Genomic DNA, 22,852 nt, shown 5'->3' with positions numbered 1-22,852 from the left:
AACGCATTCTTTTCTACATAGGCAAATGTCACGGCAAAAGCGGCAAAGCCAACAAAGCGCCACTGGCGTAGTTTCGGTGCAGTAGTTTGTGCACTGGTGCTACCACAGAACAGGGAGGATTGGTGCTACCCAAACTATGGTGGCTCACCCAAACAGTATTTCTGAACACTGCAAAACCAAAAGCAAATAATGGGCGCTAGCGGTAATCCTCCTTTATAATCGGTAAGCGGCGTTTCGAAAATTCTCCTGGTGAATTAAAATCGAGGATTCAGCGTACTGCAAGGTCTTAATAAGCGCTGAGCCTAGTGGTGCTGGTTCCTTTTTAATTTTAAACTCCTAAATTTTTAAGAGTAAATTAGTCTTCCGTCCCGCCAAAAAAGAATGAATTGTTTGCATTGCTACTTATAGTCCTCAACGTCCTCAAAGTAAAGAGCACCGTGCTAATGCATGCGAGCTAATACGAAACCGCGGTTGAAGCACTTCTCAGCAGACTGGAAGCGAAAAGCAGCAGCAAGCCGAAGCAGCATCGCTCGCTGCCTCTCTGTAGTTGGCGTCAGTCGTTTGCCCAGCGGTTCGGTGTGGGTGGTATTCCCATCGCTGCGTCGGGGGAAAAAAGCATCGCGAAGAAAGGTGAACTTCGGCGTCGAGCAGCCCAGACGTGCGTGCAACCGCGAGTGGCCAGCGAACAAGTGGGAGCTGGAGCCCGGCGACAAAGGCGGGCCATGCGAGCCCTGTGAGAGGATATGCCTCCCGCCGGCGGTGTTCATCGGACAGCGGTGGTGCCGGACGGCTATGAGGCCTCTCCTCGGGGCTACTCGGCGGCCACAGCGCGCTCCCCGTGTTTACACGGCGCATAGCAAGCAGCGCTGACCGAAGGCCCGCACCCAACGACCACGGAGGTAAGCCCCCCCCGTGCGCGGTGACAAAAGTGAAACCTCGTTCGGCCTGCTGTGCGCTCGTCGTCATCGCGCTCGTAATCGCGGCCGTCGTCGGCCCCTCGGCCCGCGTGTTGCCCGTCCCAAGATCTCGGGTGCAGTGCCGCGTCGTCCGTGTAGTCGGCGGCGGCGGCGCGGGGCTGGACAGCAGCGCAGGTTTCCTTCCGCTGCGAGGGAGCATCGGACGGGCACGCTTCGCTTAACGGGACATCCGCGCGCTGTTTCGCTCCAAGGAGCCCGCCCGGTGCCGCTAACGAGCGGGCAGCTGTCGCCCACTCGTCATCGGCCGCCGCATGGGCACGCCGAATAAACACCGCGCATCCGATCACCTGCGGCTTGCACGCGTTCTCGTCCAGTGATTCACGGAGCGCGTCTTCCCCCTCCGCTGTTCTCGAAACGAGCCCGCGAGGACTGGCTTCCCCCGTGGCTTGCCTGCACGCTGCAGTGGTGTTGAGCGCCGAAAAGAAACGCGGTGGTGGCGGATTAGACGAGGCTCCCGTGGCAAAGGTGCAACTGGCTCAGCTCTGGTGACAGTGGCGAGATGTGCATGCGTGTGCGCACAAAGACCGCCCTGGAACAAATAGCCCATATATGGGACAGTTGAGCCAACCTTTCCTGCTTGTCTCGCACTCGCTCTGTCTTGGGTTATGTGCAGTACACTGTTCCCCGAGCGGCAGCTTCGAATTGGCGGGGAGCGAGCATCCAGACACCTGACCGCTGGTGGTGTCGGGAATCGCTGGGCTTTGCATGCCTCGTAGCCGCGAGGCCCGTCTTGCCTGCTTGTGCAGTGCCTGGGACGGAGCTGGGCACACACACAACAGGGGCGAACTCCGAGTTTTGTTCCTTTCCGAGCGAACCCTGATTGGCTGAAGGCAGACGCCAGGATGGGACGTGAAAGGAGCAAGGTTTCTGCATGTGTCAGGGGCCCTGCAACTGGAAGTCCGTCTCCGTCACGACTGAGACAGACACAGCTGAGAAAATTCAGCCCGTGTCCAGATCAGTCAGCATTTCAGGCTAGCTATTCAGGATCCCTGAAAATGGCTAACGTGGAAGATTGGGTGGGCTGGCACAGCTGGGCATAAAAAAGACGCGGACACCTGGGACAAGAGAAAGGAAACACCATCACTGGCTGAAAGTTTGTTGTGTATAAACAGCAGCATGTTTTGCACGTGACGATGCTGAAAAGGGGCAGGCATGTGCTTTTTTTTTTTTTTTTTCAGAGGGGGCATGTTGCTACAAGGTGTAATTGAAAAGGGGGGAATGTAATTGTGGTATTGAATAATGGTCAATTAAATATGATGGAGTAAGAACAAAAGACCAGAAACTCTACTCCTTGCAAACGACAATACTGCTCAGTCCTTTGGGGGGGAGGGTTGCAAGTTCTGCTTGCGCCATTAACGCCAGTTGAGGAAATGATTGAATGCCGTGCTTGCTCGATCAGTGTAAAAGATCTTTGCAAGCGCAATCATTATGCAAAACAGGACGCCTTTTCAGCTACTTTTGGATGAGCAGATAGCTGGCGTCGTTTTGTGCCAATGTGAGGCACTTCCCTCTCCCTCCCTGACCAGGGTGGAGCCACGAAACAGCATGCTCGGGACATTGTGCAGAAGAAAGGAAACTGACCTCATGCGGTGCAACTAAAGCACACTGCTTGTGCTTTCCATCTTGTAGGATCGCAAAATCAGTCGACCTGAAAACACAGCATGAATTGCTTCCAACTTCATGCGGTGCTTGCACGAGGCAGGTTTAACCCGGGTCCTTCTGTGCACAGGATGAGCGAATCTCTGCCCACCTGCAGTGAAACAGCATTTAGGGCGATGTTAATGACAAATGAAAGAAACAGGGCTGTTAAACCACAAGAAGCCACATTGCCAGTGTAAAATGTTACAACACATGTGTAAAGTGCATTGAAATAGAAAAGAAACATCATTACGTGTGATGTCTATTGTCCGTTTGTATGAGACCTAAGCACTGGGATAAATTCTCGCAACTCTGCAGGGATGTCTCTACCCGCAAAAAGCACAGCAAGCCACAACATGCCAAAGATATATGCTGTTGGCCTAGGAATAAATTTCGGTGGAGCGGCATCAGTCGTAGAACTCATTCACAGTTTCATGAATGTATCTTGGGTTTGCATGTACTTTACAGCTTACGAGGCCCTTGACGAAAGTGTGCAATGCCAGGGAAGGTTGAGTGCTTCAGTGCACGACCTGTCGTACCGGGGAGGGGGAGTCCAGTTGCCGTGCCTTTGTACTACACAGCAACTGTATGCTTGTCACTCCGGCAACTGCCTGCGTGCCTGGTGGCACCGAGCAGAGTTCGTGTCGGTTGGCTGTGCCACGCGTCTTCGGGACATCCGAGAAATGGTGACTCTAAGAGAGCTCAGCATCGGGGCCATGCGCAGGGCCCTAGCTCACGGAAGGGCCGTGCTTGTCACATCAGTGCGGGCAGCAGGTGTGTGTGGGCCCTGCTGCCTTCTGTCGCTATTTTACAGCCTCCGCGGTCGAACTGCCTCCTTTGTGTGGCTGCTGTTCTAGGCGATGTCGCGTGTTGTTTATGGGGCCTCTGCTTGGGGCTGTGCAGCGTCTCAAGTTGGAATCAAGTGCAGAAGGGCTGCGGGGGACGTTGCGAGTGCTGCTGCCTGCATCACCTTGCGCGGTGCTTGTAGCTTAATCTCTGCAGCATCAATCGATCCTCTCTCAGATTACTGGCAACAGCTTTCTTTGTGTTGTCTTTGAAAATAGCAGACATCAGACAGTAACGAAAAGGTCTAGTAGGAAAAAAGGGAGCAGCCCTGGTGAGGTATGAAGCCTGACTGCTGCCTCCTTATTCTTGCTCGCTACAATAGATATTGAAGTTCTACCTGACAGGAATTCTCGTGTGGTTGTGTTTTTGAGTGGCCATTGCAGGAATGATGATTGTTGCTCACTCAACCGTGATGTCACCTCCCCACGGTGTTGTTGAGATGACCCCGTGCCAACTAGCCCGGCTCTCCTGTTCAGGTGCTTCACTGCTGCGCTTGGGCAAGTTGGTGCATGATCATGGCCTCACACTGCCAAGTGGCGCTCATTTCTGCAAAACACGACCACATTACTGTCCTGAAACGGAGATCTATTTTTCAACACTTAATCGCAGAGACCCGTGATCGCAACAAGGGGTTTGCTGCCAGGACAAGTTCCCGTGGCTGGAAGCGCCACATAAAGTGCAAAGTAGGCAGGACAGGCGTCCATAGCTCAGTGTTGTGCTTCACACCACGGGAACTGCTCACCAATTAGCCCAGCAGCTCAGTGGAGCGCGGCTAGCCGACGATGCCAGCATGAGGCGTCGCGCAGCACTACTGTGCTGGGCCAGTCGGCATGCGTGCCCCTGCATCATTGCGGGAGTGCTCCACCACCACTCTGGCAAACTGCGCTCCAGTGGGGTAGGCGCCGGGAGCTAGCGGGGGGGCCTGTGTCCAAGGTCGCTGTGCGGACACCCGCCTCGTGGGAGCACCATCAAAGATCAGTGTGAGGAAGTTTTGATTTTTGGGAACTTGCAAACGAGCTCAGTCTCGACACTTTAACATTGGCAGTAGTAGAAAAAAAACTAATAGCACGGAGGTTTCTAGCCGACGGAGTAGCGTGCCAAAATCCATGTTTAACCAACATCGCTAAGTGAAATATTCAAGATAATTTAAGATTTAGTAAGCCCTGCCCCTCAAGTATGTTGCACATAATGCTAGTTCAATTTTAGCAAATGTTCGAAACCGGACACTGTACCCAGATGAATTGAAAGTCACTAGTGTCACCTCAGGGAACAAACGAGGTGGTAAAACTGAAACCAACAACTATCAGTCAATTACAGTTCTATCTTTTCTAAAATATTTGAACCAGGTCAGCAGTGGCAGTCTTTTTCAAAAAACTTTTCAGCTTTTTGAAGTTTGACAGCACTGAAGAAGACAGTCTTCTCAGTTTGTTTGAAAAAGCAGTCTTTTTCAAACAAACTTTTTCATAAAACAGCAAGTTGCAAACCATTCTTGTAATAGTTTTCGAAAAAGCAGATCCACTAAATGGCACTACTTCATATCAAAGAGGAAATTGTTGAAAACATTAAAAAAAGGTACTAGCACTTGGATTGTTGCTAGACCTCGCAAAAGCTTTTGACACTGTCCAGCATGAAATTCTGCTGAAGAAGCTTGATGGGGATGGTATGTATGGGGTAGCACTAACAGTATTGAAAAGTTACCTCGCTGTAAGAAGTATATTCATAGGAAACGTGTCATCCGCTAAAATGAAAATAACATGTGGCGTTCCACAGGGCCCTGTTCTGGGACCACTTTTGTTTTTGTAAAAAATAATGTCATTCTATGTTATTTAGTCCAACTGACATGATCATGTGTGCTGATGGCACAAATATATTTTTTCCTGGGAAAACAAAATTCTTTAGAACGAAGCGCCAACTTCTACTCTAAAGCTGTCTAACCTGCTCAGTAAAAATTAATTGTCTAAACACAAGCAAAATAAAGTACCTTATATTCAAACCACTAAATAAGGGAGATGACTACAATATCAGTCAATTCTACAGTGGGATCACAGCAGACGAAGTAGTTAAACAGAAATACTTGGGTGTTGGTTTGCATAAAGCTTTACATGGGCTGTGCATGTCAGTAGACTTAAGTCCGATCTATCACATGTTACCTGAAAAACTTATCAAATGCAGGCACTAATACCTAACTGGCTTAAGCAGACATTTTATTCCTGCTTTATTCTGGGCTATACAACATATAATTACAATAAGTTAAATATTCTGCAAAAGGAAGTTTTACAAACATGCGAAAACTGCAAAGGTTACAGGTGCAATCCAAGCACTCGACCACTGTTCATCAAATAAAACACGTGAAAGGCTGACCAGGTTTATTACTTGAAGGTTCTGTGATAAATTTGCAAAGATGGCTTATATTAACAGACATCTGAAAGTGTAAGCAAATACAGTATCCAAAATCGAAAATGAAGGGCTATTCGTATGAGGACTACGGCCAGCAAATCATTATTTTCGACAACTAAAGCATTAAATATGCAAGGTCTAAATGTCAGCTTTCATGATGTCCCATCCTGTTTTAAAAAGGTGTGCGGGACACTTTTAGAGAAAAGAAACATTTCCGTTTTAACTAGATAACTTCTCTGTCGAAGGTACTATGTGTGTATTATGGACTCAAAAATGGGATATAATCAATTTCTAAATGTTTTGGTATCTGCAGAACTGCGTTGCCTAGAATGCACATGAGTAGCTATTCTGCAGTTGTGCTTGTGATCTGTGTTAAGTTAATGAAGCATACTGTACATTGGGTTGGGGTCATAAGGTATAAAGTGATTATTGCTCTTGTACATCTTCTGTCTTCAATTTGAGCAATTTTCTGTGACTTACTTTGTTCGTACTGTTGTAGGCATTGTGTGTTGACTTGCTTATGTGTGAAAAAAGCTGGGACTCCATCATGCGATTTTTCGTCTTTAGGCCCAGTATCCACCTAAACATGTTCATTGTCTGAGGAATAGAGGAGGGAAAAAAAGGAATGAGGCTGGGAAAAAAGGCAAAAAAACACATAATTGTGGGTCACTATATCCCCCTACCGTGCATCATTGCTTTGTGCCACAAGCAGAGCATTGCTGAAGGCATGCTGGCGTAACTGTCATTCAGTGCTTCCATTTCAGCAGCTCCTCTGGTTAGTCTGTTTTAACCTGTCCGCACTCAGTGACAGTTCCTACAGGGCAGGCTTGCCTTTCAGTGCACAGAAACGATGCACCTACCCAAGGGCGGCGAGGCTTGCTTATCTATCTATGTACAGTGCTACCAGTCTCTTTCCAAGACAATAGTGCGCGCATAACCCTTCAGCAGCACGTGGCAAAGAAAAAGAGCAATGTTATGCGAAGGCAGCAGTCATCAAAGCATAGGAGGCAAGAATATGTAAAGCACATTCCTGTGGTTATAATTTTATGCAGGAACGGAGACCGTAACAAGTCAGCTAAAATTACCGATCAGAGGTGTCTCACATGCACAGTTGTTACAAAAAGGCCGTACAAAGCACAGATTTGTAATCTCAGCGAGTGCATAGAAATTGGTAACAAGAATAAGAGGAAATTGCAGGGAAACGCAGTGATACGCAGGCAAATAACAGCGCTGTTGTGAACCCTCTGTTACTCTGTGCTGCAACACTTGGCTACTCAAGTGGTTGCACTGTAATAGTGCCTCTGGAGATAGGAGCGTTATTGTGCTAAGAGGTTATATTCTCTATCATTGAGGCAAGCCCTGATAATGAGTTCGTTTCAGTGACTGAGGCACCTAAACAATTCCATTCTTTGATTGCAAGTGAGAAAAGAGAGCGTGTCGTTGTGGTAAAAGTGTTCATGTAGTGTGGGTGAGTGGTTGTGCCAGTTTACGTGGGATTGTGATGGGTGTATGTAGTACGGTGGTGTGTCAGTTTTGTAATGGTTGTGAAGTAACAGAAAAAAATTACAAGGCCACAGCTTGTGAACATGTGCACTTATATTTGTTGAAAATGAGTCTTGCTGCTTTCCCCCATGATTTTCTCACTTTTTAAGGCTAGCGACTGCATGAGAAACCACATAGTGTTGGGGTGTTCCGGTAGCAGTATGACATAAGTAGTGTAGGCTTCCAGGAAGCTGGGTAGATTGAGCGGCTGTGTGAAGACGTCTGTGATGTTAAGGCAGCTTGCACAGTGCAGCTGAAGTGATTTTTGTGGGCGTCCCTGGTGAGGTTTGCTTGTTTAAGTTTCGTGCCACCAGTGCACTGATCATATTTGTTAGTTTCTTTCTTGTTATCGTCATGCATACTGTTTTCTATAAGTACCTACATCACCCATTGGGAATCGTGCTAGGGGGCTTGCAGTAGGAAAAAAAATAGAACAGCAAACAATTATACATAGCAGCATACAATGAAAATCGAAACACTTAAACCACAGCATTTTGAGGAACATAGAGAACGCATAATTACAAGGAGCAGTAATACGTAACCTAAAATAAACACGCGCAACCAAAGAAAGTGAATACACGGTGAACATTTGTGGGTTGTATGTGATAAACTTGTGGGTTATTTCATCGACTCAGAATGCTGTTTCAATGGATGTTGGGCTATTAGAATCTGAGAATATTGGAATCTGAGAGAAATCTGAGAATTTTTAGCGTGTTCCAGTCGTTAATAGTGTTGGGAAAGAAAGAGTATCTAAGTACATTCAATCGGCATTTAAATTCCCTAATTTTAATATATGATCTCATCATTCGGACCTACATTACCCATTCGTTGCACCAGTTAGCCAGAAAATTTAGTGAATCAATAGGCGCAAGGTGATCTGAATGGCTGTTAATTTACTTGTGAATGATGTAGTCAGCAGTAAGAAATATTGTCTGTGATGTCAACGAAATAACAGGGGCCCCAGAACAAAGCCTTCTGGCCGCCCGGATGTGAGAGGCACAATTTCTGATGGCACTTGCTGAAACATGACACATTGTGAATGGTCTATTAAAAAATTCTTTATCCATCTCCAGTAATATGGCAGATCTTTGCGCTTAGTAATAACTGAATATTTTTAAAAAGTGATGACCTGGTAAGTTTTTTTTTTTTTGTTGTTGATCTGGACGTGAAGTCCACACGTACTTATTGTATTTCCTCAAAAAAAAAAAAGCCTATTCGAAAAAAATTGGCCGCATATCTGCTCCTTTCGTTGCAAATGTCGTTAAAAGACGAGAGTCTTTATCGACTTTTGCAAAGTAAATGCCTCCCTTCGCTTTCCCGTTCACTTCTCATGTTGTTCCTGTTGCGTCGCGCTCCTCCAAAGGTGAAGACGCCAAAGGTTTGCTTAAATCATTTTAAATTTCCCGCGTTCCACTGCTCCAAACCGGGTGTCTCGGTGCCAACGCTGCCGTACGGCGAAGACGCGTGTGAATCGAGGCGCCCTACTTCAACGTTTATAGAACCGCGTTTCCCTACTCCACGTGTGTTCTAAGCAGAACGTGGAACCTATCTAGTGGAACCTCTCGTAACTCTTGCCACTGGATTTCTTCAAATGCCGCCAGAAGCTATATGGCGCGGGCGACAGCAGGCGACAGCGGAGTGATATTTTTTTCTTCAGTTGATGAAGTATTTAATCTCGCCAAAATCAAACATGTACGATTTTTTATAAAGGAACGCTGCAAATATCACGTCTCTATTAATTTGTTGTCTTGTATATGCATAATGTCTTGTTGTTCTTCAACAATATTGACAAGTATGAACATTACACCGGACTTAGACGGGCACATTTAGCTGTGACTGTATAAGACTATTGCGCAGGCATTGTTTTACTTTGGCCGGGTGGCTGAATCGAGTCACAGACAGACCAAAATTTCTGGGTTTAAGTAGCCCAAGAAAGACTATCGTCCTTAAAAAAAAACATGAGGCGCATCACCGTACGAAATTAAGGCACACTGGCTTGTACATGGTGGTGATCAATATATGAGGTATGATATTGGCAAACGTAACTGGCGTGCGGTCAGGTATGAGTGCTCTGCTAAATTATGCAAGCGCACAAAACCGATTTACATCGTAGTGTATTGCTGAAACATGACAAATTGTGAATGGTCTATTAAAAAATTCTTTATCCATCTCCAGTTATATGGCAGATCTTTGCACTTAGTTTGTTGTGACATACAGAATTAAATATGTCTTTTGGTGCAGTTGCTAGATGTAACATTGTTGATAATCTACTACAAAATCCGTGCTGCCTAGGTGACAAAATGCCCTGTGTTAGAAAACAGTTGTCTTGTGTTTTAATATTTTTCCCAATGGGCTGGTTAATGATATTGGTTGAAAGTTAGCATGGTTGTCAGCAATATTTTAGTTTTTTGCCAATCGTGTTGAAGCTTTGACACAGCAAGGGATTTGCAGAACACCAAACCAAGAGCACTAGCAGCCCCATTCTGCGTACCACTTCAGAAAAGCATTAGGGACATCATCATGCCCCGGGGGCTCTTTTACCAAGAAAACATATAAACATTTCTTTGTCAGTTATATCTACTGAGTTAATTCTAGCCCTGTCAGGAGTATAAGCTGTGGAATTTCCCCGCGATCTTATGTGAACCGACGAAAAAAGCTGTTCTAAAAATAGTTCAAGACTGCTTCTGCTTTTTGAGTGCAGAAACACTTCCAGAACCTTTGAGTTACCAAGAATGAATGAGGGTGCTGTTAATTTAAAGTAACATTTCTTTGCGTTTTTTGTTTTGGCCCTAAAGTTTGTGGTGGTAGTTCTTAAATTTGATACATTCATATTGCCGTGGTTTTTCTTCCTGCACTAACCTGCAATGTGGCCAAACTAACAAGAAAGTAAATAATCCCAAAGAAACTGCAAAAAAAAAAAATTTGGGCTGGTCGGCACATATTCAAGAATAGCAAAAACAGTGCGAAGGACGGGACAAAGCAGGACGAAGCACTTTGTCCTGTCCTTTGCGCTGCTTTTGCTACTGAATTTTGGGGAGAAGCAAGAGCAAGTTCAGTAGGGCTTCGCATACGTGAAAACAGTTTGTCACTAATAGAGTTAAAACTCAATTGAATACAAATACCAAAGAGGTAACACTAATTATTCTGTGTTACAGTCGAACCCCGTTATAGTGAAGTCGGTTTGGTGGTAGTAGCTGACATTTGTTGTAACAGTAAAGGTAACAATTGGCACTATTGAATTGGTAATGTGGCAGCTCGCTAGAAGATCCTACACACCGAATCACATTATTCTAGGCTTTGAACCCACGATCCTTACTTGTCTCCTTGTGGCGTTTCAAACTAAATAGACCGGAACATGAGAACGTGAAATCACGACAAAGCCAAGTTCATTTAACATAACAAGCCTGCGTTCTTATTTACTTGAGTTATTATTTCATTTTCTTTAGTTTTGCTTTTTATGCTAGCTTTTCAGTTTCAAGCCACGCGCGAACCAAATATTTCTTCACTATAGCCGATATTTCTTCATTATAACGCACGGCTCTTGCGGTTTCGGTTTCATTATAAAAAGTATACGTCTCCCTGAAATGAAGCGTGACCAACCAAAGTTTGTATTTTGTTCGCAGTAGCTGATAATTCACCATATCAGTGTTCAACTGTACAAAAATATGCACAACTATAGATGGACAGGGGCAGGGAATCGGCCCGTTGGTATACATTCATATGGATGTATGAGCAGTGCCGTAACGAAGCAGTGACGTAACGAAGAGAAGGCAACAACATGAGCGCCTACTAACAAGTAAAGTTGTTTGTTCTCTTTGTTCTGTCTTTGTTCTGTCCGGTTTGCGCTGTGCTATCACTATTGGCGGTGAGACCTTTGAGTGGCGCCCCCTGGCTCTGACGTCGGCTTAGGGATTCGCGCCGCTGTCTGCTACACTCCGCTTGTGAGGGGCAACAGTGCCTGGGCTAGAAATCGCCCGCTTCGTTGCTGTAGTGCGTTAAAAAGCGTATATCTAGCGACTCAGTTATTTTGCCAGCTTCTGACGCATCTGAATAATTTTGAAGCTGTATCCCCCACAAGTTTTGCAACACACGAAGAGAGAGAGAACAACTTTCTTCAGAGTATCGGCCAGAAGACCGTGTGTAACTCGTCCTTTCTTGCTTATTCGCGAGGATCAGCGATCAGAGCTTCTCGATAAGTATTCAAAATGCGTAGGCTTTCCTGCAGTATTTTCAAGATGCTCCTATGAAGACTCAACAGTCTAATATGACGTACCAAGCAGCGGCCTCTACACGCTCATTGCACAGCAGGAAATAAAGCGGCTTTCTTCTGTTTCTTTCGTTGTTGTCTTGTATCGGATTAATGTTTCTTGCTTTTTTTTCTGCCCTACGCATTAATTTTCCTGCGCTGTCACCAACTTCTTATTAGGAGGTTTTGGGATGTTTGGGAGCCTCAGAAATGTCGTGTGGATATTTCTTTCATTTTGTATGGCATACATTCCCTTCTTCACAAATTGGCTTTCATTACGGCTGCGTGCAAGAAGGTGCATATCCGCAGCGTGCTTTGTTTATTCACATGCAAATACAATGAGAAGGTTTGTGCTACGCCACCGCGATCGTGCCCTAAACGTGGTCCACAGTACTCGAAGGCGGCTTTTGTGCTCCGAATTTCTATCGTAATTATATCGTTATCATAAAAAACTGACTCTCAACTCGAACAATGATGACATGATTACGGTCTTGAAGGCATGATATACTCGCTAACTAACTTACAAAATAGTATACCTGCATATATTACAAGACTCGAAACCGAAGATAGAATTCCAAGTAGCTCTTTATTGCTTTTCAACCCTTCCAGGCGAGAAGAACAAATCCTATTCTACTCGGGATGGCGTTCTATGATTTGAAGAAAATTACTTTTACTCTCTTGATCTGGACTGAGAACCCGGCCCACTAACCAGATCGATTAATTTGTTAAACAAAGTTTTCCCCTCCTCCCCTTACTCCTGCTCCTCCTCTTGAGTGCAGTTTTCCTATAACGGATATTCGAATATCGGGAAGATATGGCTGTGCAAAATGTTCCGAAATATCCCTCCAGGTCTTAACAAACATATATGTGTTACTATAAATTTAACGAAGACGTGACTCGTTTTGCTCAATAAACCTCCATACTGGTATAGAATCAGCACGCGCGTATATACACACTGGGTTATTTGGAACTCAACCTACAGTTTTTGCAGTCTATAGTGCATGTCGGCAAACTTTCATGCCTTGACAACGTAAAGTGATGTGACAAAACGCGTTCGAGCGTTCGGCAAGGTTGCAAAAACTGTTTTACCTTACATATGATTAACGGGAATCGTGATGCCTTCTGCCAAAGCCGAATGCCCTGAAGGCCGAGAATTTGTTTTGGTCTTCCATTTTCGCTGTTGTTGGCTATTAGCAGCTGACTGTTCCTTTTGTTCGAATGCTTACATGAGAAGCTGACGCCTAGCTCCGACTCTTCGCGCTCCGCACAGGACCGGCTTCGCAAGGAATGGGGTGGCGCCGGCAATGTTTCTCCCGTAGCGGTACCCAAAACTATACTTTAATTGACACCATGAGCTAGTGTATGCGATTTTAAGCCTATTATTATGATAAAAAGTTACCCACACGCCAATTCTGGTGCGGACAAGCATCAGACGTTGACCGAGCGCAAAGAAACAGCAGGGAGAGCGATCCTGAGTGAAGCAGACGACAAATGCGAGAATCCCTAAGCTGACGTCACGGAGGCGCGCTTCGCAGCGCCGCCTGTGTTCGCGCTCACCGCCAATAGATAAAGGCACTTGTTCACCTTTTAACATATGCTCCACCCTGCTGTGCACCTTTGCTTTTTGAATGTTTGGCACTTCAACTATGCACAGTGATTGTCGCACATGTTCAGATCACCTGGAAGATGCTGAACTTGCACTTCTGCTGAACCGTACCTGTTTTCGAGCTGGAGTGGAAAGCGCTTATGCTTTGAATATTAACAGCTAGGACAAGACAGACAGCAACAACTGTGCTTCGTCTGGTGTTGTTGTCTTTCTTGTCCTCGTTGTTAACATTCGGAGTGTGAGCGCTTTCCGCTCCAGCGATACAGCACCAAGTAGCCCCTGCAGATGCCCTGTTAATGTGTTCCAAGTCGCTTCCTTGCAGTCGGTTGACAGTGCCGGCAGCAGACACCTCGAAACTTGGTGACACGGCGGGCAAGATGCCGCTCAACATAAGATTGTTTGGTCTGTTTCGGTAGCGCGACTGCGTGTGGCAGAACACGGGCTTCACTGTGGTGCTGTTGATGGGCAGGGCCAACAGCGACCGGGCACACTCTGTTGTTTCTGTGAAGGAGCTTTCACTGTCCCAGTCTTTTGGGTTTGAATTGTTTGGGATAGGGCAAGTTTGTTAATGGTCACAGGAAATTGCCGCTTCCACATGAAAAGCAGAGGACAGTCGAGAAGAAAGCAAGGACAGTGAGTAATTGTGCTTTCTCCTCGACCATTCATTGTTTTTTATGTTGCAGCTGTCTGGATGTTTACATAAAAGGAGGCCAAGTGATGTGTTCGGAGTGTCCAGGGGTGCTCTTGAACGATTTGAGGAGAGGCACAATCGAAAGGGGCGGTTCCTCCTTCCTCTCCCGGGCAGTTCCAAGGCTAAATGTTTAGGGGACGGCGTGCGCTTGACTGTGTGTGCACAGAATTGTGCTTCCAAGCCATAACGTTGCAGCCGTTCACTCCAATTTTGTTGCATCTCATGAAAGCCAGACTAAAAATGTATGGAGGCCTTGGCAGCCTCTTGAAGGTGAACAGCCCCAAAACCAATAGCAGCGCCTGGCGATGCGCTCAAGTGTCGGACCATGGGTCTTATTCTCCAAAACAACGGCCATCATTTGGAAATGACGTGCTGGCACAACAAATGCATGTTATCTTTGCTTTGGCAGTCCTGTGAGCATGCAAGCACCTACAGATTTCAATGGCGACTGCAACAAATCAAAGCGCGAAGTGATGTGGGGATAGGGATTTTTGGTTTCGAAGCGAATACCAGGCAAATAATGATTCTGTACGAATAGTTGGGATTTAAGTAAGATTGAGCGATTTCTAATAAAAAAACAAATCTGCAATTTTTCAAGCATGCTTCAGTAACTAACCCGTAGAAAAATAGAAGTATCATTTTAAAGGGCTTGCAAACTATCATTGCATAAGACACACATAAACAAGCTTTTTTGCTGCTTTTAGCTTTCTTGACATTATATGTTATGTGGCGACAACTTTTGCCTTATGTGGTGTCATCAACGAGTCGTACCGTACTTACCCAATTCTAACGCGCACCTTTTTTCCGCAAAAATAGGCCGAAAAATCGCATGCGCGTTAGAATCGGATACGAAACCGAAACTGCCTAAACAGCTGAAATTTCGTTCCACCCATCGCCATCGCCATCTCAAGATGGCGCCAAGCAGCTTTTAGCAACAATTTTTTGTATCTAGGCGCCTGGGCTTTTCTTCCGGCGTTCACACAAATCGTCAAATTATTCCACTTGCATGCTTGATATCAGCAATGGCAGCAGCGGCAACGAAGGTGCGCCGCTTTCACGGCTTACGAGCGGCTCGCACGCGTTCACAACGAGTGGTTGGCTGAAGCATATGCCTATGGAGAAGCTCACGGGATGGGCATGCGAGGCGTGGGCCACGATCCCATCGAACATGGTTGAACGTTCGTTCAGAAGTGTGGCATCGTGAACGCGCTTGACGGCACCAATGACGAGATGTTGCGGTCAGCGGAAGGCGACAAGGAGCTCTCGGAGAGCGACGAGGAGTGAGATGAGTGAGATTACTTCGGGGAATAAATCGCCCGTTTCTCTCGCTCACAAAGTTCCTTGCGCGTTACAAATGGAGTTGCAAGTTTTTTCGGTTTTTTGCCTGGAAAATCGGGTGCGCGTTAGATCGGGGGCGCGTTAGAATCGGGTAATTACGGTATATTGTGGCAAGATGAGTGAACACATTTTTCCCAAAAAAGTGTAAAGGGCAGTTTCATGCATGTTGACATTTTATCAAGGAAAGTCTGTCTATGTGGCACCGCAAGGCATCAAAATTAGCGTCGTATATCGTCCCTCATTAGCATGCCTGGTTCAATCTTTCTTCTCGCCAGTTCCTCCCCAATTCGAACAACGCATGAATTTTATTTTTAGAAAGAACTGGGAATGGTTCAGCGAGGGGCATTTCACACCTGATATAGATGGGTGGAAAGGGCTGGGGCCAAGAGTAGCCAAAGTTCCTGATAACAACGGGGTCCACAGACCAGTGTCAGCGCGTTTTTCTCAACAAAGCTCGGTGTCTTGGAGCATGAAGCTGAATGAGCTTGCCCTTTTTCGTATCGTCCGTATAAGAATAAACGGAACATTACAGATTTTAGAGTGAGACCAGCTTTGTACATCACTTGCGCTGAAAACCGGGCACCATGACCAGGCACTTGTGGGTGGGCTTTGTTACCTTGAGAGTGTTGACTGTGGTAACTTGAACGTGGCTAGGTTATCACGATGTGAAAAGAGAAGCACCAGAACCAAAAGTATGTGTAATGCCAAGGTGCTGGCCAAAAAGCATCTTCCTCTCAGTGTAGTGCCAGTGTGGGACAGCCCACCGTGCATGTGTGCAGAAGACGTCCAGTTCCCAACTAGTTCTGACTTGTTGCCAAGAATGTGTTTTGTGTGTTTTAGGGGGGAATGTTCTATTTTCAAGTAGGTGCAATTTGATGCATCACAGCTTGTTGAAACGACTGACCCATTGGAGAGTCTTTTCTCACGCCAGCCATTGTTTCCTTGCTCAAAAAACAAGCGTCACGTCAAAATGGCGGCAGTTGTATGTGAGGGAGAGAGTGGAGGGGGGAGGGAGCAGGACCCATGATGCAGTCGTCTTCGATTCACCAGTTCCACGTAGTGCTGCAGAATCAGCCTGGCCTGTCGGCGGGGGAGACAGCCAGAGCTCCCAGGAGGCGAGGGATGGGGCAAGAGATGTGATGGGAGGGTATGGGAGATTCTTGTGACTTGGCCATATGCCCCACTCGGCTATGTCTGCATGCTTGGGCTAGCAGTATGTATTGCTAAATAAATGAAGCCCCTTGATCGTGGAAATGTACTGGTCGGGCTGGCATCGGTTGTGCTTTTTCAAGCTGCAAAAGCCTGAAGTTCAGAATGGGACGTTTTTCCCAGCGGGGCAAGCACTGTAGTTTACTTGCACTTACTGCAGGCCTCATTCTCTCCTCTGAAACTAGTGCTTGAGATTGTGCTTCAAACTATGGGACGGGCGGATGTTCAAAAGTCACTTCCCAACTCTCGGTTAGTTGCAGGCTCGTCACACATCTGACTGGCTACGGGGGCGCCCTCCCTGGGTGCCTGTTTCTAACCGCAGTGTGGTGGTGTTGTTACCCAAGCTGCCAGCCCTGCAAGTTGACAGCATCATTCTGTTGAAACCCCCAACAACATAGTTCAAATTGCAACAACTGTGTAAAATGTGTAGCACTAACTTAAAACCCAAAACCTCACAGGACTGGTGCAACTAAGGACTTCTGTCTCCTGTGAGGACACAAATTTTAGCAGTGTAGTTGTTTAAGCTTTAGCTTGCTCCGGTGGCATTAGTGAAAAAAAATGCAAAGAAAAAAAATCTGCGTCGCCTGCAAAGGGTGCACCACTGCATAGAGGGCGTTGTTACGGGAAGCAGAAAAAGGACAGTGGCCCATAGCTCCAGGGGATCGGCACGGGCTCAGCTTGCGCTGTCATGGCCGCCTGACCATAGTTCATCATGCAAATACATCGCTGCTCCATCGTCCAATGTTCGCCTCATCTTCACCCTGTTGCCACGTGACACTGAAGCTGGCTTTCTTCACAAGGGCATATGCATGTATGCACCCTTCACTGTGCCATTTTAAAGGTACTGCTCTTTCTTGGGCCAAGTGTGGGGTACCGGCCTGAACAGCCTTGTAAAATCTGGCTAAACTTGGTCTCACTCCTCAGCACATAGCCTAACCTAGCAAAACCTAGCGAAACTTGGCAAGACCAGAGGAAGCACCGTTTCTCCACGAGTGCCAGTTTTCCTTCTAGAGGAGGTGTGTGTGCTTGGCCATTGTGGAAGGTTAAGCTTGTAACCTGTCCTGCCTGATCTCCTCCCGTGGCGTGCCTGCAGATGGAGAGCGACCCGGAGCGGCTGCGGAGGCTCCAGGAGCTGGAGCGCAAGCTCCTGGACCAGGCCTCCGAGATCCACGTTGATGGACTCCTGGTGAGTGGACCATGGGGGAGGCCCAACATTGCCTCTCCTACCCACGGTCCTCTAGGCCACAGACGAGGGTTCTTCTGAGTATGCGTTGAGCCACTTGGTGGCTTCGGACTGCACCAGGCGGTCGCGATCTTCCGGTGGGCATCTTTCTCCACCGACATATTCAACTCTCCGTCCTCCTCAAACAACCTGCTCTAGCCTCGGAAAGCCCTTGGAATTCCAATAAAGGTTTTCCCTTCCGATGTCATTTCGATTCCACCTGTGCCCTTCGTGTGCCTGCTTTGCTTGTTTCGTGGTTATTGTGGCTGTCTTTGCTTCTCCACTGACCTTTCCGCATCTCATCATTGGCCTTCTAGTCCTTTTTAGCCCCTGCATGTTTGTGTCTTTCATGTAGAAATGAAACACTTTACGTGGATCCGTTGCTCTGAACCTCTCTTCAAAGCGTATTTCACTCTGAGCTCCTCAAATTTCAGACTGCACCCTGCCTTAATCTTCCTGCACTGCCGTAGCGCACGTCCTGTGATATGGGCCGACACTGTGCTGAGCTTGCGTGGTACGAGCAAGTGGGATATTTGCGGTAGTGTTTTGTTTGTTTTTCATTACGTTTGTATGATTTGGCGTTTTTTGTGTTTCTGTGGCATAAACTGAGTTGAAGTTCTATTCTGTAGCTTGGTTCGGTGAATTCCCTGCCTTGTTAGTTGTTTTACTATGCGCACCGTTCTCTCGTTTACTTCAAGGCATGATAGCACATCTGATTTTAAGCTGTTTGCAAATGTAGCGCCTAGAACCATTCTGCCTTTCCAAACTGTCTGCTGCACTTTGTTATGCACACAAACAGAGTTTGAGCACATCGTTTTCTTGTAATTTTAAGTTGTCGTGCACGAGTTCTTGAGTAGCTTTTGTCTTCATTTGTCCACACTCCCACATATTTTGTTAAAAGCCATTATTCCAGACTTTTCACTGCGAAATTTCAGGACAAGCAAACTTGCAAGCGTCAGTGTGTGGCATGCCTCTTTGGGGCAACATTTTCGCACGACACTGACGCTGCGCAAAAAAGCCTGACGCATGCAATCCTCACGCGAAACAAGTGCGTGCTAACTCTGTCGTATATAACTGGAGACGGACGTCACTTGTTAAACATTTATAACCTGAAAAGAAATTTCTCGTCAATTTAATGGCATGGGTTAGGAATTGAGGGTTGTTACTCTCTGGCAATGCTTGCAGTACTGGGCATACCAGCTGGTGGAGAGAGTCAAGTATACTCCTTGCATTGGTAGTGGGTGGAAGAACCCGCATTTCTTCATGTCAAAGCATGCCAAATTCTTGTTCCAATGCTTTGCCATCCTGTCTTAATCGTCATTTTTAATTTTGTTGTACCATTTGTTTATCGGGGACTAGTGCGTGTGTTAGGTGCTGTTTGCTTAAGTTAGGTTTGTTGTTGTTGCCATGTTTTAGAATCTATATACACACCAAAACAAAGATGCTCGTATTCGAAAAAAAAAAATTATTCGCAGTCAGTTCTTAGTGTTTGCATCAGATTTGTGGTAGAGAAAAGCTACCCTGGACGTGTCTTTGGGCAGGCGTGTCCTAGGGCATTGTGCTGGGCCTGGTCCGCGTTGGCTGGCAGGGTGCAGAAACAGGCTCAGTGAAGCTGTCCTGCACACTGTCTTCCCCCGCTGAGTGGTGGGCACTGTGTAGCTGTGGGCACGGGGAGTGAGGCCTGTTTCCCTCTCCTTCCCAGGATGCCATCCAGGCCCTGGTCATGGACTGCAACAGTCCGGCCCTGCGGCGGATGAAGAACATCGACAGCTTCCTCAGCCGATGTGAGTGGGGCCACTGCACTGTCCACAGCACGGCCCCGGTCGCTGCCAGAGCCACCCATTCAGTGTCCTCGCTCAGTTGGAGACAACATGTAGACGGGATTGCGAGCACTCTTCGTGATAAGTAATGCGCACTCGGTGCTCTGGTGCTCCGGTCAAGGAACCATGGGAGCATTACTCGCTGGTGGAACCCTGAAATGGCACAAAGCATTTGCACCAGCCGTGTTTTCCCTCCTACCGTAGGTCGGCGTACTTACTCGTGAGTATGTACACTCATTTGTACTCAAACTCACAAGTGAGTATGATGATGAGTGAGTACACACCCAGACAAAAAAATGAGTACAATGATGAGTGAGTACAGGCCGAGACGAAAAATGTGAGTACGATGACAACTAAGTAGACACATGAGTACATGTACTCGTGAGTAGTATTCACAAGTACAGTACCCATGAGTCATGAGTGCAGTACTCGTGAGTGCAAACTTGCGAGTCTGATCATGCATTTGAATCACAACAGGCATGCACGAGTCTCGCGCATTTTGGGGTACCGCAGCAGCTCTCGTAAGGCAGGTAAAATGAGGTGATGAGGGGGAAAACTGCCGTCCTTGCCATTCCCTGTTCCGCGGCTTGGGGCTGCCATAGCAAAAGCAAGGGCAGGCCGGGTGGCTTCGCTCTCCCTACTCCGTTCGAATTACATAGGTCAGTCGACCTAGCATAGCGCTTGATTGCGAGAACTAATTAGTAGAAACGCTTTTGAATACAAATAAATGTGAGTGAAGATTGAGTACAGATTGAGTATATGTACAAGTGAGTACAGATGAGTTGAGTACAAGTACTCGTGAGAATTAGTGAGCTTGAGCACAGGTTGAGTATGCGGACAAGTGAGTGCACAATCAGCACTAGTACTCGTGAGGGCTGATTCACAAATGAGTATGTGGTGAGGGAGTACGAGTGATTTTGAGTACAGACAAGCTTTTTGAGTCTGAGTTTGAGTGAATACAGCGTAAAGTAAAAAAATTGTGATTGAGTTTGGGGGGTCACCTACGTAAGCCTAGTCTGGGAAAGAACTGCATCTGGTAGCGTTTACGCAATCGTCCCGCCGTGAAACTTGGCGGCTCTCGCGCAACTCCCCACCCGCCGTGCACCAAGTGGCATGTGGCTCAGGATTCGGGCGGAAATGGACACCATAGACTCGCGAATATCGTTGCGCGTGCAAACAGACAGCGGCCACAGCAGGATGGGTAGTGCGGTCCTGCTGCAGCGTTCTCGCAAGGGAAGACAAAGGGTTTCCGAGTGGAGGTTGCAGGTGCGGGTGGAAGGGGAAGTCCTTGCCCCAAGAGGTCGTCCGGTCCAAGGAGGGCTCCACCCCGCTTCCAACCTCGGACCGGTTTTCCCCACCCTCCTCTCGGAGCGACGAGCGTGCCCTCTGAGGCGTCGCTGGAGAAACGGGAACCGAGACCCGAAACTGGTTGTTACCAGGGTGGTGGACGCCAGGCAGCGCAGCGCATTGCTGCGAGAGGGTTGCCTCCATGCGCCGGCAGCGTCAGCCGGCTTGGCCGTAGAGGAGGCAGGGCGCGAGTGCTGTTGCTGTTCTGCCAGCCTATGGGCAGTTTTATGGGTCACCGCTGTTCCCCAGGAGCCGGCCAGCTTTGTGCAGCAGAAGTGTGTTCCCAGATCCATACTTGAAACTGCGCATACGGACGGGACAAGGAAAAGAAGAGACAGGACGGGCGCAGTCTCGCAACTAGTTTATTGAAAAAATGATCGAACAAACTAGTTGTGAGTCTGTGCCCGTCCTGTCTCTTCTTTTCATTGTCCCGTCCACTAGCCCGACAACATGCTTTACTGTGTTCCCATTGTTTGCAGAAAAGAGCAGAGGGTCAGTTTGCCCCTCCAGTGGGTTGGAAAATCGAGTTTCGGCTGGTGGTGTTGCTGGAAACCATTGTGTGCGTTTTGTGTATTCATGATGTGTTTGGTTGGGGAAAACAGTCATGGCTGTGAAGCGTACTCCACTGCGCTGGTCGCTAGAAAGAGGCTTGGCAGCATTAACTCTTGGTTACTGTTTCAACACGCTTGCATTTGTGGGAAGCATTTCTTGGGATGTGTGCAGGGACCTACGCGACAGTGTCGAGGGAGTGGGTGGCACTGACCTTCTTCCCCTGGTTACTGCAGACGAGAAGGCGGTGTCCAGCATCTCCTCGTGCCGCATGAAGCCGGACGACTTCAAGGTCATCAAGACCATTGGCCGGGGGGCCTTCGGAGAGGTGCAGCTGGTGCGGCACAAGTGGACCCAGCGGGTGTACGCCATGAAGCTGCTGAGCAAGTTTGAGATGACCAAGCGCTCCGACTCGGCCTTCTTCTGGGAGGAGCGGCACATCATGGCGCACGCGCGCTCCCACTGGATCGTGCAGCTGCACCAGGCCTTCCAGGATGACCGCCGCCTCTACATGGTCATGGACTACATGCCCGGGGGAGACCTGGTCAACCTCATGAGCAACTACGACGTGCCCGAGCACTGGGCGCGCTTCTACTGCGCGCAGGTCGTGCTGGCCGTTGACACCGTCCACGCCATGGGCTTCGTCCACAGGCGAGTTTCGCACGAAGGGGGGCGGGGGGGGGGCTGTTTGATTCGACTTTGACTGGTGTACGCAGAGGTGAACAGACGGGTGACTCCAGCTACAGCGAACATGGTTTATTACCCTTCAGTGTTTTCTTCTTCTTGTTTCTCCAGGCGGCCGGCTGTACAACATCTTCCGAAAGAAGCGAGGCTATGTAGGTTTTGGGCGGGATGCTGCAGCGACCGCTTCGGGTGTGGCCATGCGATTAGGCTTGTGCGAATAGTGGATTTTTGGTTCGAAGCGAATACGAAGCGAATAGTGAATAGTACCGAATAATTTCGAAGCGAATAGTTCGAATAATTAAAGTGCTAAAACACATTTTAATAATTTTTGAGGCAAACAATTTCTTCAAACTGTTTATTTCAAGTCTTTACAAGTTCTTGTGCAAACTTAAACTGTTTGTTTCGAGTGTTTACGAGCTCTCGTGCAAACACACTAGCTGTTCAACATTCTTAGTGAGCATGTGCTCCCTCCTGCCACTGACAATTGTTCCAGCTGCAGAGAAAACTCGTTTGCTTGTGGTCTGGGTCGCAGGAATCCGCCTCTTTCATTGCGGTGTTCTGCCACCTAGCGTGCCTAGCGGAAGTTGAAGCTGTAGGGTTTGCCGGCGTTTCCTCCGGCTGCGTTCTCGTTGTATGCACGGCAATCCCACATTACGGCGAGGAGCAGCCGAAGTTTTTCTTCTGTGTTGGTGTTATAACGCCTTAAGACGACAGCCCCTGGTCATCACATAATACCAGGC

At 47.5% G+C, this 22,852-nt stretch overlaps 1 protein-coding gene across 1 annotated transcript in view; it reads left to right on the top strand.

Moving 5' to 3' along the window:
- Positions 1–219: 219 nt before the first annotated feature.
- The window catches only part of Rok (Rho associated coiled-coil containing protein kinase), a 97,113-nt gene continuing 74,480 nt past the window's right edge, over positions 220–22,852 (top strand). The window contains 4 exon segments of the mRNA XM_077688800.1: positions 220–899; positions 17,584–17,676; positions 19,415–19,496; positions 21,665–22,079. Of these exon segments, the coding sequence (XP_077544926.1) occupies positions 17,584–17,676; positions 19,415–19,496; positions 21,665–22,079 (590 nt within the window). The 5' untranslated portion in view covers positions 220–899.

Source organism: Haemaphysalis longicornis, unplaced genomic scaffold, assembly GCF_048455015.1.
Source record: "Haemaphysalis longicornis isolate Haplotype H1 unplaced genomic scaffold, Haemaphysalis longicornis Haplotype H1 scaffold_10, whole genome shotgun sequence".
NCBI lineage: Eukaryota > Metazoa > Arthropoda > Arachnida > Ixodida > Ixodidae > Haemaphysalis > Haemaphysalis longicornis.
The sequence above is the reverse complement of the archived record's forward strand: the minus strand, read 5'-3'. Positions and strand labels throughout refer to the sequence as shown.